The 17820-nt window shown below is 50.4% G+C and overlaps 1 protein-coding gene across 1 annotated transcript in view; it reads left to right on the top strand.

The window, feature by feature from the left end:
- TCERG1L (transcription elongation regulator 1 like) overlaps positions 1 to 17820 on the top strand; it is a 234818-nt gene that overhangs the window by 170120 nt on the left and 46878 nt on the right. Inside the window, exon 7 of the mRNA XM_010389429.2 lies at positions 10059 to 10213. Within this exon, the coding sequence (XP_010387731.2) occupies positions 10059 to 10213 (155 nt within the window). The remainder of the gene's footprint in view (positions 1 to 10058; positions 10214 to 17820) is intronic.

Genomic DNA, 17820 nt, shown 5'->3' with positions numbered 1-17820 from the left:
CAAAAGTCATTGAAAGGTAAGAAGTACGGGGCACGTTATCAAAGTGAGTATGGTGCATTCCTCTGATGTTAGTAAATGTGTCTAGTCCAAAAGCCAGCGGCTGATTCTGCATTTCTGCCTTGGAGAGGTGAGAGCTGCGGGCAGACACCATCCTGGAAATGTGATTTGTGAGCTGTCGTAGGTGTGAGCATCTTTCAAAGGGCTGTTTTGTATTTTCAAATCCCAGGGATGCGCTTCGGTTCTCCTGACTTTACGTTAATGACTTGTCCTTAATTCTGACTTCATTTTATATTTCAGTACCTGTGGGTAACATCTTTTTGTATTAGTTCGTAATTATTTATTGGGCATGACATTTAAAAATTGTTTCTCTGGATTTTCTAAATACAGGTATTGAGCATGTTTGACTTTTGAAAAACTAGTGTCAAAATCATGTTCTGAGATGAAGTTGGTAGAACTTTTCTAAAAAGAAAGGAAAAGTTTCCCAAGACATCATACATTTGGATGATGTTCAAGAAGAAAAAGGTGATTAGAAATTATGGTGATTAAGAGAGATGCGGGGCTTGGTCACATCAGACTGTGTCAGTTTCTCCCGTGCACCGTCCCCTGACTTGCGGTTGCACTCGCTAGGCCGAGGGACATCGCATCGGTCTTCCTTGACTAAGTAGTACTTAAGAGAAACTAAATGTCACTTCCGCCCTTTTGCATAACTGAGTCTTTTATTATGTCAGAGAAGGGACAGGAGGTGTCACTTGTCAAGGAGGGGACTCTAATGTTGAAGTAAATGTCAGTGTGGTTTAGTGAGGGAGGAGGAGTTGGCGGGGAAGCTGCCATTTAGCTCACATTTGAGAGGTCTGGAGGGAGCAGCTCGTGGAGTGGGGGATGGGCCATGGGCAGTGCCACCTCCAGTTCCCTCTGGGCTGATTTTCACTGGTCCTCAGGCTACCTTGCTTTCATCCCCAGGCAGCCACCGACTCCCAGACGTGCTGTCAGCCCCCTGCCTCTGTGGGACAGGTAGCAGTTCTATCCATCTTCGACTGGTGACTGGTGGGGAGATCAGAAATACGATGAGTCCCTGGGTTTAAAGAAAGCTGGGACTCTGCTGGGTGCAAGAGCAGGGTGACACCCCCTTTCCAACTCCATAAAGATAGGCTCTCTTGGCAGCCCCCAGCCCGGGTAGAGCCCAGCTGTCGGCGGAAACCTGTGTCCTCAGAGGCGGTCTGGGCCAGAGGCTGCCCTCCTGGCAAGACTCCGGGGGCTTGTATCTGCGCTGCAAGGCTGGTCAGAGCTGGCAGGGCCCCGAGTGGCCTCGGCTCAACATGACTATGGAATGGTCTTTCCCTGCAGCTCATTATTTAACAATGACAAAATCTGTTTATGTGAAATAACTAAAGATGGATTGGTAAAATCTTTTAAGCGTTATGCCAAGAAGTTAACAGTGATGCCTTTAGGAGCACAGACACCTAAGCCCAGGGCAAGGGGAATTTTGTTTTCAGCCAAGAAGCCTCCGTTGTTGGTGCAGTGCAGGGACACCCTCACCCAGCTTGTCTGCTGTCTCACTTCCAGTGTCTCCCTGGCGCTATTTCCTGGTGTCTTTTTACCTCAAAGGAGGAAGTAGGGAAGCCTGTGCTCTTGGGAGGCTGAGGTCATGTCCCCAGGCTCCTGGACTCACCAGCGCCTGGAGCACCTTCTGTCTAGAACGTCACTAGCCGGATCGACTTTTGAGAAACGATAGCAAGACGACGCACGGCCTGAAGCGGAAGCGGAAGAGGCCACACAGTCACTTGGCAGGTGCCTGGCCCAGGCTGCCCCTGCAGCCCCAGAACAGCATGTCTGTGCATGCTCGTGTCCTTGTCTTGCATATCTGTACCTTCTTCTCGAATTAAGGGTTGGTGGTAGTGGGCACCACAACCAGACACGGCTGGGCTGGAGAACCTACTCAGGAGGGAAGAAAGGCGGCAGGGAGGTCTCCACACGCTCCTCCTGAAGTCCTCAGAAGCCCTGGTTCCCCACGCAGCTGCCAGGTGGGTGGGCCTGGGCCACTCAGTCCTGCCCAGGTCAGGCCCTTCCCAGATACAAAACCCCAGAACACGTGGGGAGGGACTAGGAGAGGGAGAGAAGACAGCAAAGGGCACTGGGCACAGCCCTTTCATTCTGAGAGCTCAGCCCCAGGGGCCCGGCTGTAGGCAGTGTGTGGCTCTGTCCATCCCCCAGGATGCTCCTGGAACAGGGCACTCAGGGATGAAAGATGGATGGAGACAGGGATCCAGGGAGAGCCTTTGTGCAGTGCGGGACTGGGAGGGATGCATTCCCTCCCAACCAGCCAGCTGATTTTGAAGCTTGGGGTCCTGCTATTTGCAGGATGAGTGTGGGAATCCTTTCATATAACAAAGCAACAGACTCAGTGTTTGTTCAGTGAAACCCAGGTCTTCAGATACTGCGGCTGCTTGGTGTGGATCTACTGAACCAGACTTAAATAACTCGGATGCACTCACTATATCCTCTGGGATATGAAGACAGTTAGAGAGAAGAGGGAATATGGCAGGCATCCGGAAATTATAAAGTGTGATTAAAGGAGGGGAACACATGCATATTACTTAGAATGGGCATAAAATGGTACATAAAATCAATTCCGCGTGTTACAGCTGGGTCTGTCTAGTGGAAGTCAACCATAACGAGTGGATAGGTGGATTTCTCCGGGGGAACTGCGTTTATTTACCAGCTACCCGCTCTGGTTCAGCTCCATGCATTTTCCCAGGGCTCAGGAGCTGGGCTCTTTGTGGCCTGGATATAAATGGGCGGCGTGTTAGTTGCCATCGTTCGGCCTCCTCCTGGGTGGAATCTCTTACCAAGTCCTAATTAGCTCCACTCCTCGCTGGGAAGTGGGAGCTGTTTCCTCACACTTTGGGGCATTCCAGGGTGCTGTGCTGGCTGCTCCCAGCATGGGGATGCACCTTGGGCGTCTCTGCGTCTGAGAACCAGGGACCTAGAGTCAGTGCATCCCTAGGCACTGCACTTACAACAAACACTGGCCTAGGATCTGGGGAAAATTTGGCTGAATAAATGTAAGTCCCCAAATGTAAAGCTCTTTCTTAAGTTAACAGCAAAGCTGGAGGCCGGCTGGGAAAATCCCTCAGAAAGTCGATGAGAAAATGATGAGGCCCAGTGGATAGGGCCACCTGGAGCATTCCACCAGGACTCTGGAACACTGGTTTCTAGGGTCTCAGTGCATTTGATTCTCTAGGGAATGAGCACACCGGGCTTAGGGTGAGCGGCCCAGCAGAGGAGCAAGGGAATCCAGCTTCCTCACACTGCCCTGGCCTTTGGTGAATGTGCTTTGGTTTTCTGTGGAAAGTAGGACATCCGGGGAAATTCAGGTGGGTCCTGCTGCCCTGACTGGAGATGAGTCTAAGCTAGGCAGCCCTGCCCTTTCCTCCCTCTGCTAGAAGAGGATGTATACGCCTAGCATCCTCATACACCACTCAGCCTAGTGTCTGGGAGGCTTCAGTGGGACTCTCAACTCTGCTGCACCTCTTCCCAGGCCCACTAACACTGACACCTGCCCAGGACCCCTTAATGAATTCACCCGCCCAGACCCACTGATATGGTTTGGCTCTGTGTCCCCTCCCAAATCTCACCTCGAATTGTAATCCTGGTAATCCCCATGTACCAAGGGCAGGAGCAGGTGGAGGGAATTGAATCATGGGGGCAGTTTCCCCCGTGCTGTCCTCTTGATAGCGAGTGAGTTCTCATGAGATCTGATGGTTTTATAAGCATCTGACATTTCCTTTGCTGGCATTCATTCTCTCTCCTGCCACCCTGTGAAGAGGTGCCTTCTGCCATGATTGTAAGTTTCCTGAGGCCTCCCCGGCCATGTGGAACTGTGAATCAATTAAACCTCTTTTCTTTATAAATTACCCAGTCTCAGATATTTCCTTATAGCATTGTGAGAATGGACTAATACAGGATATTCGTACCAGGAATGGGGTGCTGCTATAAGGATACCTGAAAATGTGGAAGCAACTTTGGAAATGGGTAACAGAAGAGGTTGGAACAGTTTGGAGGGCCCAGAAGAAGATAGCAAAATGTGGAAAAGTTTGAAACTTCCTAACGACTTGGAGGACTCAGAAGACTGGAAGATGTGGGAAAGCTCGGAACTTCCTAGAGACTTATTGAAGGGCTTTGACCAAAACATCGATAGTGATATAGACAATGAAGTCCAGGCGGAGGTGGTCTCAGATGGAGATGAGGAACTTGTTGGGAACTGGAGTAGAGGTCACTCTTTCTATGCTTTAGCAGAGACTGGCAGCTTTTTGCCCCTGCCCTAGAGATCTGTGGAACTTTGAACTTGAGAGAGATGATTTAGGGTATCTGGTGGAAGAAATTTCTAAGTGGCAAAGCATTCAAGAGGAGGAAGAGCATAACAGTTTGGAAAATTTGCAGCCTGACCATGCGATAGAAAAGAAAAATCCATTTTCTGGGGAGAAATTCAAGCCAGCTGCAGAAATTTGCATAAATAACATGGAACCAAATGTTAATCACCAAGACAATGGGAAGACCGTCTCCAGGGTATGTCAGAGACCTTCATGGCAACTCCTGCCATTACAGGCCTGGAGGGCGCTAGGAGGGTCTACCTGCTCTGTGCAGCCTTGGAACAAGGTGCCATGCTTCCTAGCTGCTTCAGCATCAGCCATGGCTAAAAGGGGCAAAGGTACATCTGAGGCCATTGCTTCTGAAGGTGCAAGCCCCAAGCCTTGATGGCTTTCACGTGTTGAGCCTGTGGGTACACAGAAGTTGAGAATTGAGGTTTGAGAACCTCCACCTAGATTTCAGAAGAAGTATGGAAATGCCTGGATGTCCAGGCAGAAATTTGCTACAGGTGCAGAGCCCTCATGGAGAACCTCCGTTAGGGCAGTGAAGAAGGGAAATGTGGGGTCATAGCCCCCACACAGAGTCCCTACTGGGACACTGCCTAGTGGAGCTGTGAGAAGAGGACCACTGTCCTCCAGAACCAAGAATGGTAGATTCACCTACAGCTTGCACCATGCACCTGGAAAAGCCACAATCACTCAACACCAGACCGTGAAAACAACCAGGAAGGGGGCTGTACCCTGCCAAGCCATAGGGGAAGACCTACCCAAGGCTGTGGGAGCATGTCTCTTGCATCAGCATGACTTGGATGTGAGATGATATGGAGTCAAATTATATCATTTTGGAACTTTAAGGCTTAATGACTGCCCTATTGGATTTTGGACTTGTGTGGGGCCTATAGCCTCTTTGTTTTAGCCAATGTCTCCCATTTAGTGTGGGAGAATTTATCCAATGCCTATACCCCCATTTGTATCTTGGAAGTAACTAACTTGCTTTTGATTTTATAGTCTCATAGGTGGAAGGGACATGCTTTGTCTCAGATGAGACTTTGGAGTTGGACTTTTGGGTTAATGCTGGAATTAATTAAGACTTTGGGGGACTGTTGGAAAGGCATGATTGGTTTTGAAATGTGAAAAGGACATGAGATTTGGGAGAGACCAGTGGTAGAATGATATGGTTTGGCTCTGTGTCCCCACCCAAATCTCACCTCATCATAATCCCCATAATCCCCACGTGTCAAGTGTGGGACCAGGTGGAGGTAATTGAATCATGGAAGTGGTTTCCCCCATGATGTTCTTGTGATAGTGAGTGAGTTCTCATGAGATCTGATGGTTTTATGTGTCTGGAACTTCCCCTGCTGGCACTCATTCTCTCTCCTGCTGCCCTGTGAAGAGGTGCCTTCTGCCATGATTGTAAGTTTCCTGAGGCCTCCCCAGCCATGAGGAACTGTGAATCAATTAAACCTCTTTTCTTTATAAATTACCCAGTCTCAGGTATATCCTTATAGCAATGTTAGAATGGACTCATACAGCCACTGACCTGCCGTCAGCCTAGTGCAGGGTAACAGGAGATCCATATGTGCTATCAGGGCCCAAAGTTGAACTCCTGTTTCTCTTAAACTCTGCAGTGGGCAGAAGAGAGCTCTTGCTGGTCCCTGCCATGCAATGGGTCATCCTCTCACCTCTTTCAGCTTCTTCTTCCCCCTGTCCTCTGGCCCTCATCTGACTCAGGGCTCACCCCGGGTGTTCAGGAAAGCTGGTGAGTTCCCAGGTTAGGAAAGCTCCCCAAGCCAGTGGGAGGGTTGGGATTGGATGAGACCACTCAGCCAGTCTGTGTCCTAACACCTCTGGCTTCCAAATAATTTTCCCATGGCCCTGTTGCTTGTGGAATGCAGTATGAATGCCTGATACTGCACCTAGCAGCTCTTAGTGAACTGGAGATGCCTCAGTGAGCATCTGGCCCTTGGCTGAGCGTACCCACACTTCAATGACTCTAGAGGAGCACACAGAATCCCCCAGCTCTGGGTGAGGCTGTTGGCGCCTGGGGTGCTATGCCCAGATCACTGGTGTGCATAGAACCGTGGGGGCAGGATGGCCTCCTGCCAGAAACATGGTGGTCAACAGGTCCATCTGCTGTACCCAGGTCACAGTAAGTTGTTCTGTGTTCTCCAGGTGAGGTCAGGCTCCTGAGGAGACCTTCATGGGTCTACACAACAGGTTTTAAGTCTTAAGTGGCTAGAGAGGAACACAGAGAGCCAAGGATGCTTCTAGGATTTGCCACTGAGGCCAGTTGCAGCAAAACATCATGAAAAACATTCCAAGCAATACTGTTAGAAATGGGCCCTCTTGCTGCCGGGAGCTTCAGGCTTGGAGCTGCCTTTCCAGCCACTGTCCAGTCATGGAAGCTTCTGTCCTGACACACTGGGCATGAGACGTACAGCATGAGGAGGTGGGCTCAGGGTTTCCTCAATCCCTACATTTCTGCTGGCAATAGGGTCTCATCAATGACTCTAACTGCATTCCTTGTAAGAGGGGTGCCGGGAGACAGAGCCCAGTGTCACAGTAGTAAAACCATGCACATCCTAACCGTTCCTGAAGAGCCCAGGCTTCGTGGGGAGCTAATAATAGGCTCTGCATGTGGCCCACTCACTCACAACTCCACCTGGGGAGGAGGCCATCACTAGGTCTGCGTCTGGAGGAAAGGAGTCAGTCCCTCCCCTGGGCTTATGTTCCCTTTTGGCCCACGCTGTCTGCAGAGTTCATGCAGTAGCTGAATTGTGCATAATTTACAGCATAGTGTAATTACCTTCAGCTTTAGACTCAATAAAAACTTCCTATGCTAGCTGGGTTCTGCATCATAAATGCATACCCACAGCCTCCCTGCAGGCCCCAGAGGTCAGGTATCCCTGACCTGGGCTTGCTGGAACAAGGGTCTGCCTGATCTGAGAGCAGGAAGGGATCCAGCTACCTGGGCATGGAGTCTGCTGCAGTTGGCCAGCCTCATCTTCCAGCCTCCAGCATGGGCCTGGGCAGCGCCTGCCTTCCCTGAGGGCAGGGCCTGGCATGGGAGTGTGATACTCTCTATCTTGGTCCACTTCCCTAGTGGGGTGGGCTGTCCAGGTAAAGCAAATTCCCATTCCACTCCCCACCTGAAGGGCTGAGGGCATAAGGCCACCAGCAAGGGGAGGCGACCTTCTCAGGGTCACTTGGTAGGTCAAGGGCAGGGTTGGAGCTGCAGAGTTTGCCAGGCAGAAGGGCAGGTCATATTCTCCCACATGAATGACCAGGCTGACTGTGGCCAAGGCCTCCAGGCACAACACTTGGGGTTTGGGTCAGGGCTCCCAGATGCTGGCACTCAGGACAGAGTGGCCCCGAGGGGGAAGCCCATTGATTTGTCTCCCACAGACTCAGGGCTCCAGTGACACACATTGATTCTCTTACAGTTGGGAGGGTCAGAAGTCTGACACGGGTATCGCTGAGCTAAAGTCAAGGTGTGGGCAGGGCTGAATCCTTCTGGAGCCTCTGAAGAGGTCCATCTCCTGCCTTTTCCATCTTCCAGAGGCCCCTGCAACCCTGAGCTCGTGATTCCTTTCTTGAACCTCAAGGCGAGTCATCTCCTGATCTCTCTCTCTCTCCGTGTGTGTGTGCACGTGTGTCTCTGTGTGTGTGTCTACGTGTACATGTGTGTGTGTGTATGTGTCTATGTGTGTGTTTATGTGTGTGTGTCTGCATGTGTGTGTCTCTGTGCATGTGTATATGTGTGCATGTGCGTCCCTGTGTGTGTGTATGTGTGCATGTGTCTCTGTGTGTCTGTGTGTATGTGCGTCCCTGTGTGTGTGTATATGTGTGCATGTGTCTCTGTGTGTGTATGTGTCTGTGTGTGTTTATGTGAGTATATCTCCACGTGTGTATGTGTATGTGTGCATGTGTGTCTCTGTATGTCTGTGTGTTGATGTGTGTGTCTCTGTATGTGTGTCTCTGTGTATATGTATATGTGTGCATGTGTGTCTCTGTGTGTCTGTGTGTGTGTATGTGTGCTTGTGTGTGTCTCTGTGTGTGTGTTTGTGTGAAACACCTCTGCCTCCATCTTCCTGTCTCTTCCTCACTGATCTTCCCGCCTTCCTCTTAGAAGGACCCTTGCGATTACACTTGGGGCCACCTGAATGACCCAGGCTATTCCCCCACCTCAGGATCCTAAACCCATCTGCACAGACCTTTTGCCACGTAAGGTGATGCACACCTGTTCTGGGGATCAGGACATGGACATCTTTGGGGCCATCATTTTGGCTCCCACACTCATGAACGTGGCTGGGTTGAGTAGTGGACCCGGCACATCTTCTCAGGGCCATTTCTGGGGAGGGTCCTGGTCTGCCCAGGGTTGCCGACATGCAGGGCCCCAGGCCCTGAGCCCTATGCCTGGCCCATGGAATGTGCCTGCCTGAGTGAAGTGTGGAGTAATTTTCTCCACGCAAAACAGAGTGGCTTCTATTGACACGAATCCATAGCTCCTCCAGAACCTGTGCAAGGCTGGCCGGAGTGAGGTGTGAGTGGGCTATTAGGGACCCAGGCAGTGCCCAACAGTACCCCAACAGGTCCGGGGCCTCCCTCAGAGGGAAGTCAATAGCTAGAGGTGGGTACGTGGGTGTTCTCACCCATTCATTCCCTCACATTTGAAAAGTCCTAGGAGGCTTGTGGAGCCAGAGGGACCTTCTGAGGTCACTGCAGGAAGCTGAGGCCCAGAGAGGGGAAGGAGCTTGCCCCAGGGGAACCTCCCGGGGGGTCCACACCTAGACCGGACCTTGGTGCCAGCACAGGCCTCAATCTCTACAGCACCCTGATACCACTTAGGGGATAATCCCAGAGCCCAAGCTGGCCTTGCTGGCCTTTATCTCATGGGGACAGTGTGGGGTCAGAGCGTCAGAGTGCAGAATCTTCCATGCACCTCCATGCCACAGGCTCTGGGACCCACATTCCTTAGGGAGGGACTTTTCTCCTTTCCTTCCCTCTCATTATTTTTCTTCCTTTCATTTTTTTTTTCTTTTTAATCTTTTCTGATAACCTTTCACAGAATAAGGAGTTTAAAAATGACACATGATTCCTTTTAGATATCTTCAATTTCCATATATGAAAATACAAATCTTCATTATTTGCTTATCCACAAATGAGCAGGACACCGGGCTGTGGTTGCTGATGAAAGCAGCCCTTTTAATTCTGCTGCTGTGGGAGGGTAATGAGCTGTGGCCGTGCGCATTGCTTGACGGCCATGCAGAGCTCGACTGGGGAAGTGTAGGGAGCCACTCTCCAAATTACTCCATTGCCTGAACCGGGGCCAGAGGTGCCCCAGAGTGCTCTGCATCTGAAATGGAATTTCACTGAGGCAGAGACAGCTGGTGGGCTGGAGAGAGCTCTGCCTGCATGTGACCTTCAGGAGCTGCTTGGTTTCTCTGAATGTTGGTGTTCTTCCTGGTCTAAGGCTGGTGATAAGAATGTCTACCTGTTAATCAAATGAATCAGATCCATAAGGCCCCTAAAAAGGCAGACTTTGTCTTTAGCATTCATATTATCCGTAAACAAGCTTTGCAAATGCGTGGATTTCAGTCCTGAGGGGCTTTTTCAGTGAGAGTTCATGCTAATGACTTTCTAATTAAGTGTCTCCAAGAGCCACTGAGATGAGTTTTTCCACTCAAACAGGTGTGTGGTCTGGACGGGCGATGACCGAGTTTTCTTCTTCAACCCAACGATGCACCTGTCTGTCTGGGAGAAGCCCATGGACCTGAAGGACCGCGGAGACCTCAACAGGATCATTGAGGACCCGCCCCACAAACGCAAGCTGGAGGCACCAGCAAGTAACTAAGCACTGGGTTATTTACATCTCCTTTGAAGTGTTTAAGCTGCTTATTTCTAATGAATGTAAAGTGAAAGCATGTTTCTTCTTGGTTATGTTGAAAATTGACTATTAAGGAATCCTGTGCACGATCGCAGAATTTAGTAATCAAGTTTTTATGGCACTTCCTGCAGAAACCTTGATCCTTCCAAGCAGTCGGCTCTGACTGTCTTTTTGCATCACGTAAGGTGATTAATGCAGAGACAGCCATTCATTCCATCAGCCCCTCAAAGCTTCCATCCAGCATCACTGTTACCCAACATTTTACTCTTGTTCCAAATGTCTTATGAACGCCCCTTGAGAGACCAGATGTCCACAGATGGAGGTGTCTTTTCTTCCACCTTACATTCACTTTAGACCTTTGCACCACATCGATCTGCTGTTGTGTTTGGATGGATGCCTCAATTCGATAAAACCCTGGTCACGGACGGGGGAAGAGATTCTCTTCAGCCGTAGAGGAATGGGGTGCTTGGCAGAGGCAGTTGTTTCTGACAATGCCTGTAAATCTTGTTTTGCCAAGAAACAGAGAGGAACTTTTAGCATTTTCACAAAGGATCTTTTCCGATTAGATCTAATACATATTTTATTAGCTGCTGCTTAGGGAAAGCCCTCCTCCCGGAGCATGTGGATTCAAACAGTCTTGACTCCACTGGAGACGTTTGAGAGCAGGAGCTCTCCGCCAACGTGAGAGGCAGAAACGCCTGGCTGCAAGGCCAGGCTGGTGAAATGGGAGCTTGGCTCTTTGTTTTATTTGTGTGGAATTCTATTGGGTTCCTAGTGGCATTGGGTTCCTAGTGGCATTTTTAATTTCACATCATTGAGGGCTAATACTAGATGACGGCAATTCACACTTTGTGTCAAATCCAGAGGTATTTGACTGAAACTTTAGAAGACAGTATTATAAAAGTTTTATCAGCATTTTTAACCATAGTAAGAGACATGGTGGTAGTCTTTTAAGATTGAGACATCTCACGTTTAAAATGTTTACTCCACTGAAAATAGTAACAGCATTCTCCAGAGACTGAATCAGCGTGTTGGGAAAAGAAAAATCTCCAAGGTGCGTATGGAATTGAATCTGTAAAACGTTGCTGTGTTTACGGACAGTGAAGATTGAATTTGGCGATTGTGTTTCCTCCTTTGATCAGGCCACATTCATTATTAAAAGGGGGCCTTGTACGTCCTGAAAGAGTGCTTTAAAATCATTACAGAGAGCACCCTCTCAAGGTTCCTACTCATGGACAAGAGGATGGTGCACGATTTGGGAAATCAGGACACCCTCAGACCCCATGAGAAACACTGAGGCACAGTCTGTCCTAATGATGATTTTGTTTGCTTGGCAAAGGCAGATCACGCTGGCAGATTCCTCAGTCCTTTCTTTAGCTTGTGTTCTTGTAGATAATTGGGTGATGTTTCCTTCTTCCCCAAAAGAATTGGTAGTAAGGAGAAAGAAATGAACTTGTTAAAGGCAATGCATAGCTGCTCTCTCATTTCTTTTGTTTGGACCAAATCAGGTCAAGTCTGAAAAGAGGTAGGGAGGCGTCTGCAAACGCCCCCACTGGGCCACCTGCTGTCTCAGGGCTCGCCAGGACTGTGGGTGGACGACAGGGGCCTGGATTACCTGGCTCAGAGCTCGATGCTCTGTTTCCTTCTTTTAACAAGAATCTCATGTTACACTTTGAAAAGTAGAGAGTTAAGGTTTTACAACCAGAAATACCTGATTAATTTAGATTTAGCATGTTATGGTGTTTTGTCTGATACCCATTTTATTATGGTGGACCTAAGTACTCTACTTAGACAGACATGTGATTACAAAATTACATGTAGTTACGAAACGATTTTTAATCTTACTTCCCTCCTCATATAAAGAGAGGAAGAGATTTGTCTTCAACCAGTCTTTTTTTTTTAAACCTGAATCTTAAGGATATGCAAATGACTTCGATTCTCAACTTCCGGTTGCCAAGGTAGAATTGATGTTTAAGAGCACAACTTCTAATTCCCTAAAATGCACTCGGAGAGCTTTGCAGCGAAACAATTAGGACAGGAGATGTTTCTGGAGGGTTAATTAATGATCAGGGAGCAGAGTTGATGGCCTGCAGCCATCAGGAGTGACTGGCATTCTCCCTGGCCGACGTTCATCGTGGCTCCTCAGATATTTAACCCTAATGATGAAAACAAGCTCTAGGGGAGATGGCTCTGGGTGGAGAGTTTTGCTTTTCACATTTTGTTCAACTATCAGTCATTGTCGATGTGAATATATACATACCTATGTGTAGTCTGAAATGGGACAACTACGCTTTCAGTCGACACCCATTACTTTTCAAGAGGCAAATGAAATTGAAGAATTTTATAAAATGACTGCCACACTTAACTGCTCTTAGGTCTCAGGGGCGTGCGTGTGTGTGTGAGCGTGTGTGTCTGTGTGTGCGTGTGTGTTCAGTGGGGGTGTGAGGCGTGGAGGTTGTGGCTCATGTGCCGGGCAGCTGTGGGATGCAGGATGCAGCTCCGCCAGAAGTGCTGAGACGTTCGTCATTGCGCAGATAAGGGAAGAGACCACTTTTTCATTCTGTGAGCACTGCTGAAGGATTCCAGCGAAGTCTTGAATTATTTTCTAATTACCTTGCAGTGCATCCAGATTTTTTATAGCTGTAGTAACTGTGCTGTTAGTTGAGAATAAATGCCAGTAGAACTGGAGGAAAATGAGAAGTGCCAGGCTTCACCCTCACCCCCATCCGTTCCATGCCATGCCGTTCTCGGGGATCTTACCGACACTTCAGTTTGGAGGGTGCTGGCTGTGGCATTCCCACCTGTGCCCACATTTCACAGGCCTATCAGAGGCACGGTTCTCTCACTGTCTTCGCCTGCAGCAGCCGAACCCTCTCTTGCTAGAGACGGCAGCAACTCCCCTGCCATCTGGCTGTGCACCTGCAGCCCGGCCACCTTGGCCTGCTCTGTCTGCCCTGGCCGTGGGGGGGGGGGGGGGGAACCTATCACTTTACTGGGACATTTGGCGCAGTCTGGTGGGAAGTGTTGGAGCTGGGGCCCTTGGGTTCTTCGTCTGGGGTGGAGGGAGGAGAGGTAGGGGAAAGAGGGGGAATACAAATGCCGGCCTCTTTCCTCCTGCCTGGCTGTCTCCTGTTAGTGCCTCCCAGGGGTGGAGGAGGACTGGGAGCTCTGGGCTAAGAAGTGAAGAGGGGCCTTCTCACTGCCTTGGGGAGTGGAGGGACCACCGGGTGGGACCCTGGGTGTGTGCAACCCCCACACTTGGTTCCATTGACTCCCCTCCTCAGTCCCACGCAGCAGATGCCATCAGCATTGGAGACCCTTTGCTGCTGTAACAAATTATCACCATGGGGCTAAAAGTCACACAAGGTGATGATCTTACAGTTCTGGAGGGCAGACATCAAGCAGAGGCCTCACTGGCATCGGCAGGGCTGTGTTCTTTCCAGGGGATTCAGGGGAGATTTCCTTGACTCCTGGCCCCCTCATCCATCTTCATGCCTCTCTCTTCTCTCTCTGGCTCTGGCCCTCCTGCCTCCTGCTTCCACTCTGAAGGCTCCCCGTGGTCTGTGGGGCCACCTGGATGATACAGGATGGTCTCCCACCTCAAGGGGAGCTGTTTAGCAACCTCCATCCCCTTTTCCAGGTAGCCCAGGGTATGCACACCTTCCAGGATTCAGATGTGGGCATTGGTGGGAAGCATTAATCTGTGACCCATGCCTGCTGTACAGAAGAGGGAATTTCAAGAAGGAGCTTAGTTAACTTGCCCAGGGTCACACCTCTATTGAGTGGGGAATGGGGATTTGCACCCTGGCGGGTCTGATGCCAGGCCTGAGGGCAGCCTGGCCAGGCCCCCATGAGCCTGTGATGGACACAGGTGACTTTTTGTGCCAGCTCACCAGGCAGCAGCTGCAGCAGCTGTGCACTCAACAGTGTCCCTCCCTAGCCTGCGGGGAGATGACATGGACGTCACTGGACTTAATTGCTCTATAAACACTTTAGACATTTGTATGCAAGACCAATGTAAATTGATAATGACATTCATTTCACCAAGTAGGATGTAAAATTGTCCGGTGAATAAACACAGCTGTGACTTGTGAATGGGTCACTTTCCCCAGCGTTGTTTGTCCGAGAAGACAGCGCACACTGGATCTATGACATCCAGGGCCCCAGGTGGCTGGGGCACTTGGGGGGACCCAGGGCTGCTAAAAACACAAATGCCAGAGCCCTGGAGGGTGGTGAGCTAGTGTGGTTCTGTCCATGAGGATTCCAGGCAATGTGGGAGGCTCTGCCCACCTGGAACCCACCTGCCCCAGGCTCTCTGGGAGGAATCCTGGCCTTCATATCACAGCACCCTCTGCTGGCGTCCTGGCCCTGAGCCGCCTCTTTGCACAATGAATGAACCAGGTGGCTTGTTGGCTAAGCTCCATTTTAGTGCCCACTTTGCTTAGTCTCTGTAACATGATGCCAAGATGAAGCAGATGAGCTGCGACAGGTGTCTCTTCCTTGCAGAATCCCGAGTTGACCGTGCAGGAAGTTGAGTGTGAGAGTGGAGCTTGCAGGGCTGCCGGTGCAAGGGAAGGAGTGAGCTGGGGGAGTCTCTAGGATGCTCTGATCACATTCACCCCTCAGCTTGCTGTGTTTGGCCTCAACTGGGAGGCCAGGTGGGCAGGGCAGGGGCTGAGCCAGGCTCCCGGATGCACCAGTGGATTCGGTGGAGAAGGACAGACGCTGACATAGCATTTTTCAGAGTAGTTTCCCCAGGACCTAAGACATCAAGCCACCACCCACCTCCGGGGCCAGGAGCAAAGGAAGGAAAGGGAAGGGAGGGGAAGTAGGAAAGGAGGAAAGGAAAGGAAAGAGGGAAGGGAGCAAGGGAAGGGAGGGAAGAGAGGAAGTTCATTTTCTTCTGAACCAGTCTTTTACTTAGGGACTGGTGACTGGCCAAGCACTGGACTGGACACAGGACACCAAAGATGAGCAGATGTTGGGCAGGGAGCGCTATGTCTTGCATATTGGGGTAGAGAAACAAGCAGCAATGGATGGGTGGAGTGGGGTGACCCAGCGCAGCAGCCAGGGGCTTTTCCCTGGGGCATGGTCACTCACACGGGACCCCAGGAGGTGGGGAGGGGAGATAAAGGGTGTGTTTTGAGCTCTAAGGTGGGAAGAAGAAGGTGTGCTTGTGGCTGAGCTGAGAACGGTGGAGGGTGGCTGTCTGGGGCTGTCTGGGGACAGTGAGCCTCAAGGCGTGGAAGGCTCGGGGAAGCCCTGCTGTGATCACAGCACCTGTGCTATGTATGGCATTTCCAAGTGGCCACGGAGAGGTCCCCATTATTGACCAAATCCAGAATGTCCTCCCTGAGTTTCAGCTGGGAGCCCAGGCCTAGCAAAGCAAAGTGACCACGTCAGGTCCGTCTCCTAATCAGGGTAGTTGCAGCTCTGCTACGGCTCTTTTTATCCCTAAACTTCACACCCATCACATTTCTCTCATACACAGGATGTAATCTAGGAATACAGAGAAGTCCAGTTTTGGCATCTGTGGGCACCTGGCTGGACCTGCTGGTGGAGTGGGGCAGATCCAACCTGGCCCCTGCACAGCCAGCCTCTCGCCCCTCAGTGCAGGCAGTACCCCCACCACCTTTCCTGGCAGGAGCTCATCCCCGCAAGACTCTGCTGCCCTGAGCCATGTGCCTTGCCCTCTCCGCCAAGGGCTCCTGCTCCATATCTCATCCCGGTGCCCGACCTTGTTTGCCTCCTGGGCACCCCTCGCACAGCTGCCTGCCTGTAGATGAGTTCTGGCCCAGCCCCTGCAAGGTGCTCTCTGGGGTCCTGGACCATGCAGGAGGACCCCCCACTGTGCCCTTCTTTGTGCCCAGGAAAGCCACAGTCCTGGGAGAGCACTGACTTTTCCACGAAGATGCCAAGCCTGAGTGCTGCCTAGATGGGGGGGACCCGAGGTTAACGTGTGACCTGGGGTTTGTATCCAGCTCACAGGGTTCAGCGCAACTGCCTGGAGAGGGAGGATGACACCACCTTCCAACCTACCAAGCCCCATCCTCCTCAGGACTCAGGATCCGAGCAAGCAGGGTAGGGCATTGGACAGGATGCAGAGCAGGAGGCCCCATCAGAGAGGACAGAGCACAAAGCCCAGGGCCACTCAGCAGCAGGGCCCTGTGGGGCTGAGCTTCTGCCAGGAGCAGGGGTGGGGGTGTCACCTGCACCGGAGGTGAGAGGCCTGGCTGTGCAGGGGCTGGGTCCACCAGCAGGTCCAGCCAGGCACCCACAGATACCAAAACTGTAGTTCTCTGTATTTGTAGGGTGCAGTCTGTGTATGAAAGAAATGTGATGAGTGGGAAGTTTAGGTGTGCCAAGGATCCCATCTGAATGCAAATTTGCCTTACGCACCAACATTCGGCTCCTATGATTCCATAGTAAGTTCTACCAAAGATTGTGCCTACCCTCTCTAAGAAGACTGACAAAATTAGGTATATTCCCCACCACTCACAGAAAGGAAAACATTTGGCTCAGAGACTCAGGACTTTTACTACCTGATACAACCAGCCACACTCCCTGAACTCAGTGACTTACAAACACACTCAGACACACACACACACACACACACAGACACATACACAGAGACACACACAAATGCATACAGATACACACACATATATACACACAGTCACACACACACAAGCACGTGGACACACACAGACACACACATATACATACAGTCACACACACACAAGCACGTGGACACACACAGACACACACATATACATACAGAAACAGAAACACACATACGCATACACACAGACACATACACAGACACACATACACACAGATACACACACACACACTGACACACAGACACACACGCACATATGCATAGCCTTGCTGGCAAATGCATAAAAAACAACACATTTAAAAAATACATAGATATTGCTGTGTGTGCATTAATAAACATGTTAGAGATTGGCCCACTGCTGCACGCTGTCTGCACCGCACCTGTAACACGTCTTGGCTGTCCTTCAGGCTCAGAGCCTCCCTGTCTCCTGCACCCTGTTCCCTCTCCCTCCAATCCCTTGCTTTTCTCTCCTATCCATCTCCTGTCCCCCCACCTTCGTCCTGTCTGGACGCATGATGACTTCCTCAGAGCCTCCTCTTGGATGGACGTCTGGGTCATCTGCTTTGTGCTCACACACACAGTGCTGGAAAGAACACCTTTGTACCTAGGTATTTACTTTAGGAGCGTTTCTGCAAACATATCGATTGTGTAATTTCACATTATTAGAACTGTTGTCTCAGAAGGTACATGCATTTTAGATTTTGGGCAGGTATTGCCGAATCTTCTCCCAAAGAGATTGATCAGTTCACACTTGTACTGATAGATTCTGAATAATCACCTTAGCACTGTAGAGCATCAGACTTAATTCTTAAAGCCATTCTTCATTTCAGTTGGCGTTGCTTTAATTTTGAGTGAAATTGAACCGTTTTCACAGGTTTGCTGGCCATTTGTTTTGTGTTTGTGTGTTCCTTACCTTACTGAGTTATTTGGACTTGAAAATCAAG

This window comes from Rhinopithecus roxellana, chromosome 11 (genome assembly GCF_007565055.1).
Source record: "Rhinopithecus roxellana isolate Shanxi Qingling chromosome 11, ASM756505v1, whole genome shotgun sequence".
NCBI lineage: Eukaryota > Metazoa > Chordata > Mammalia > Primates > Cercopithecidae > Rhinopithecus > Rhinopithecus roxellana.
This window is presented reverse-complemented; position numbering and strand designations above follow the sequence as displayed.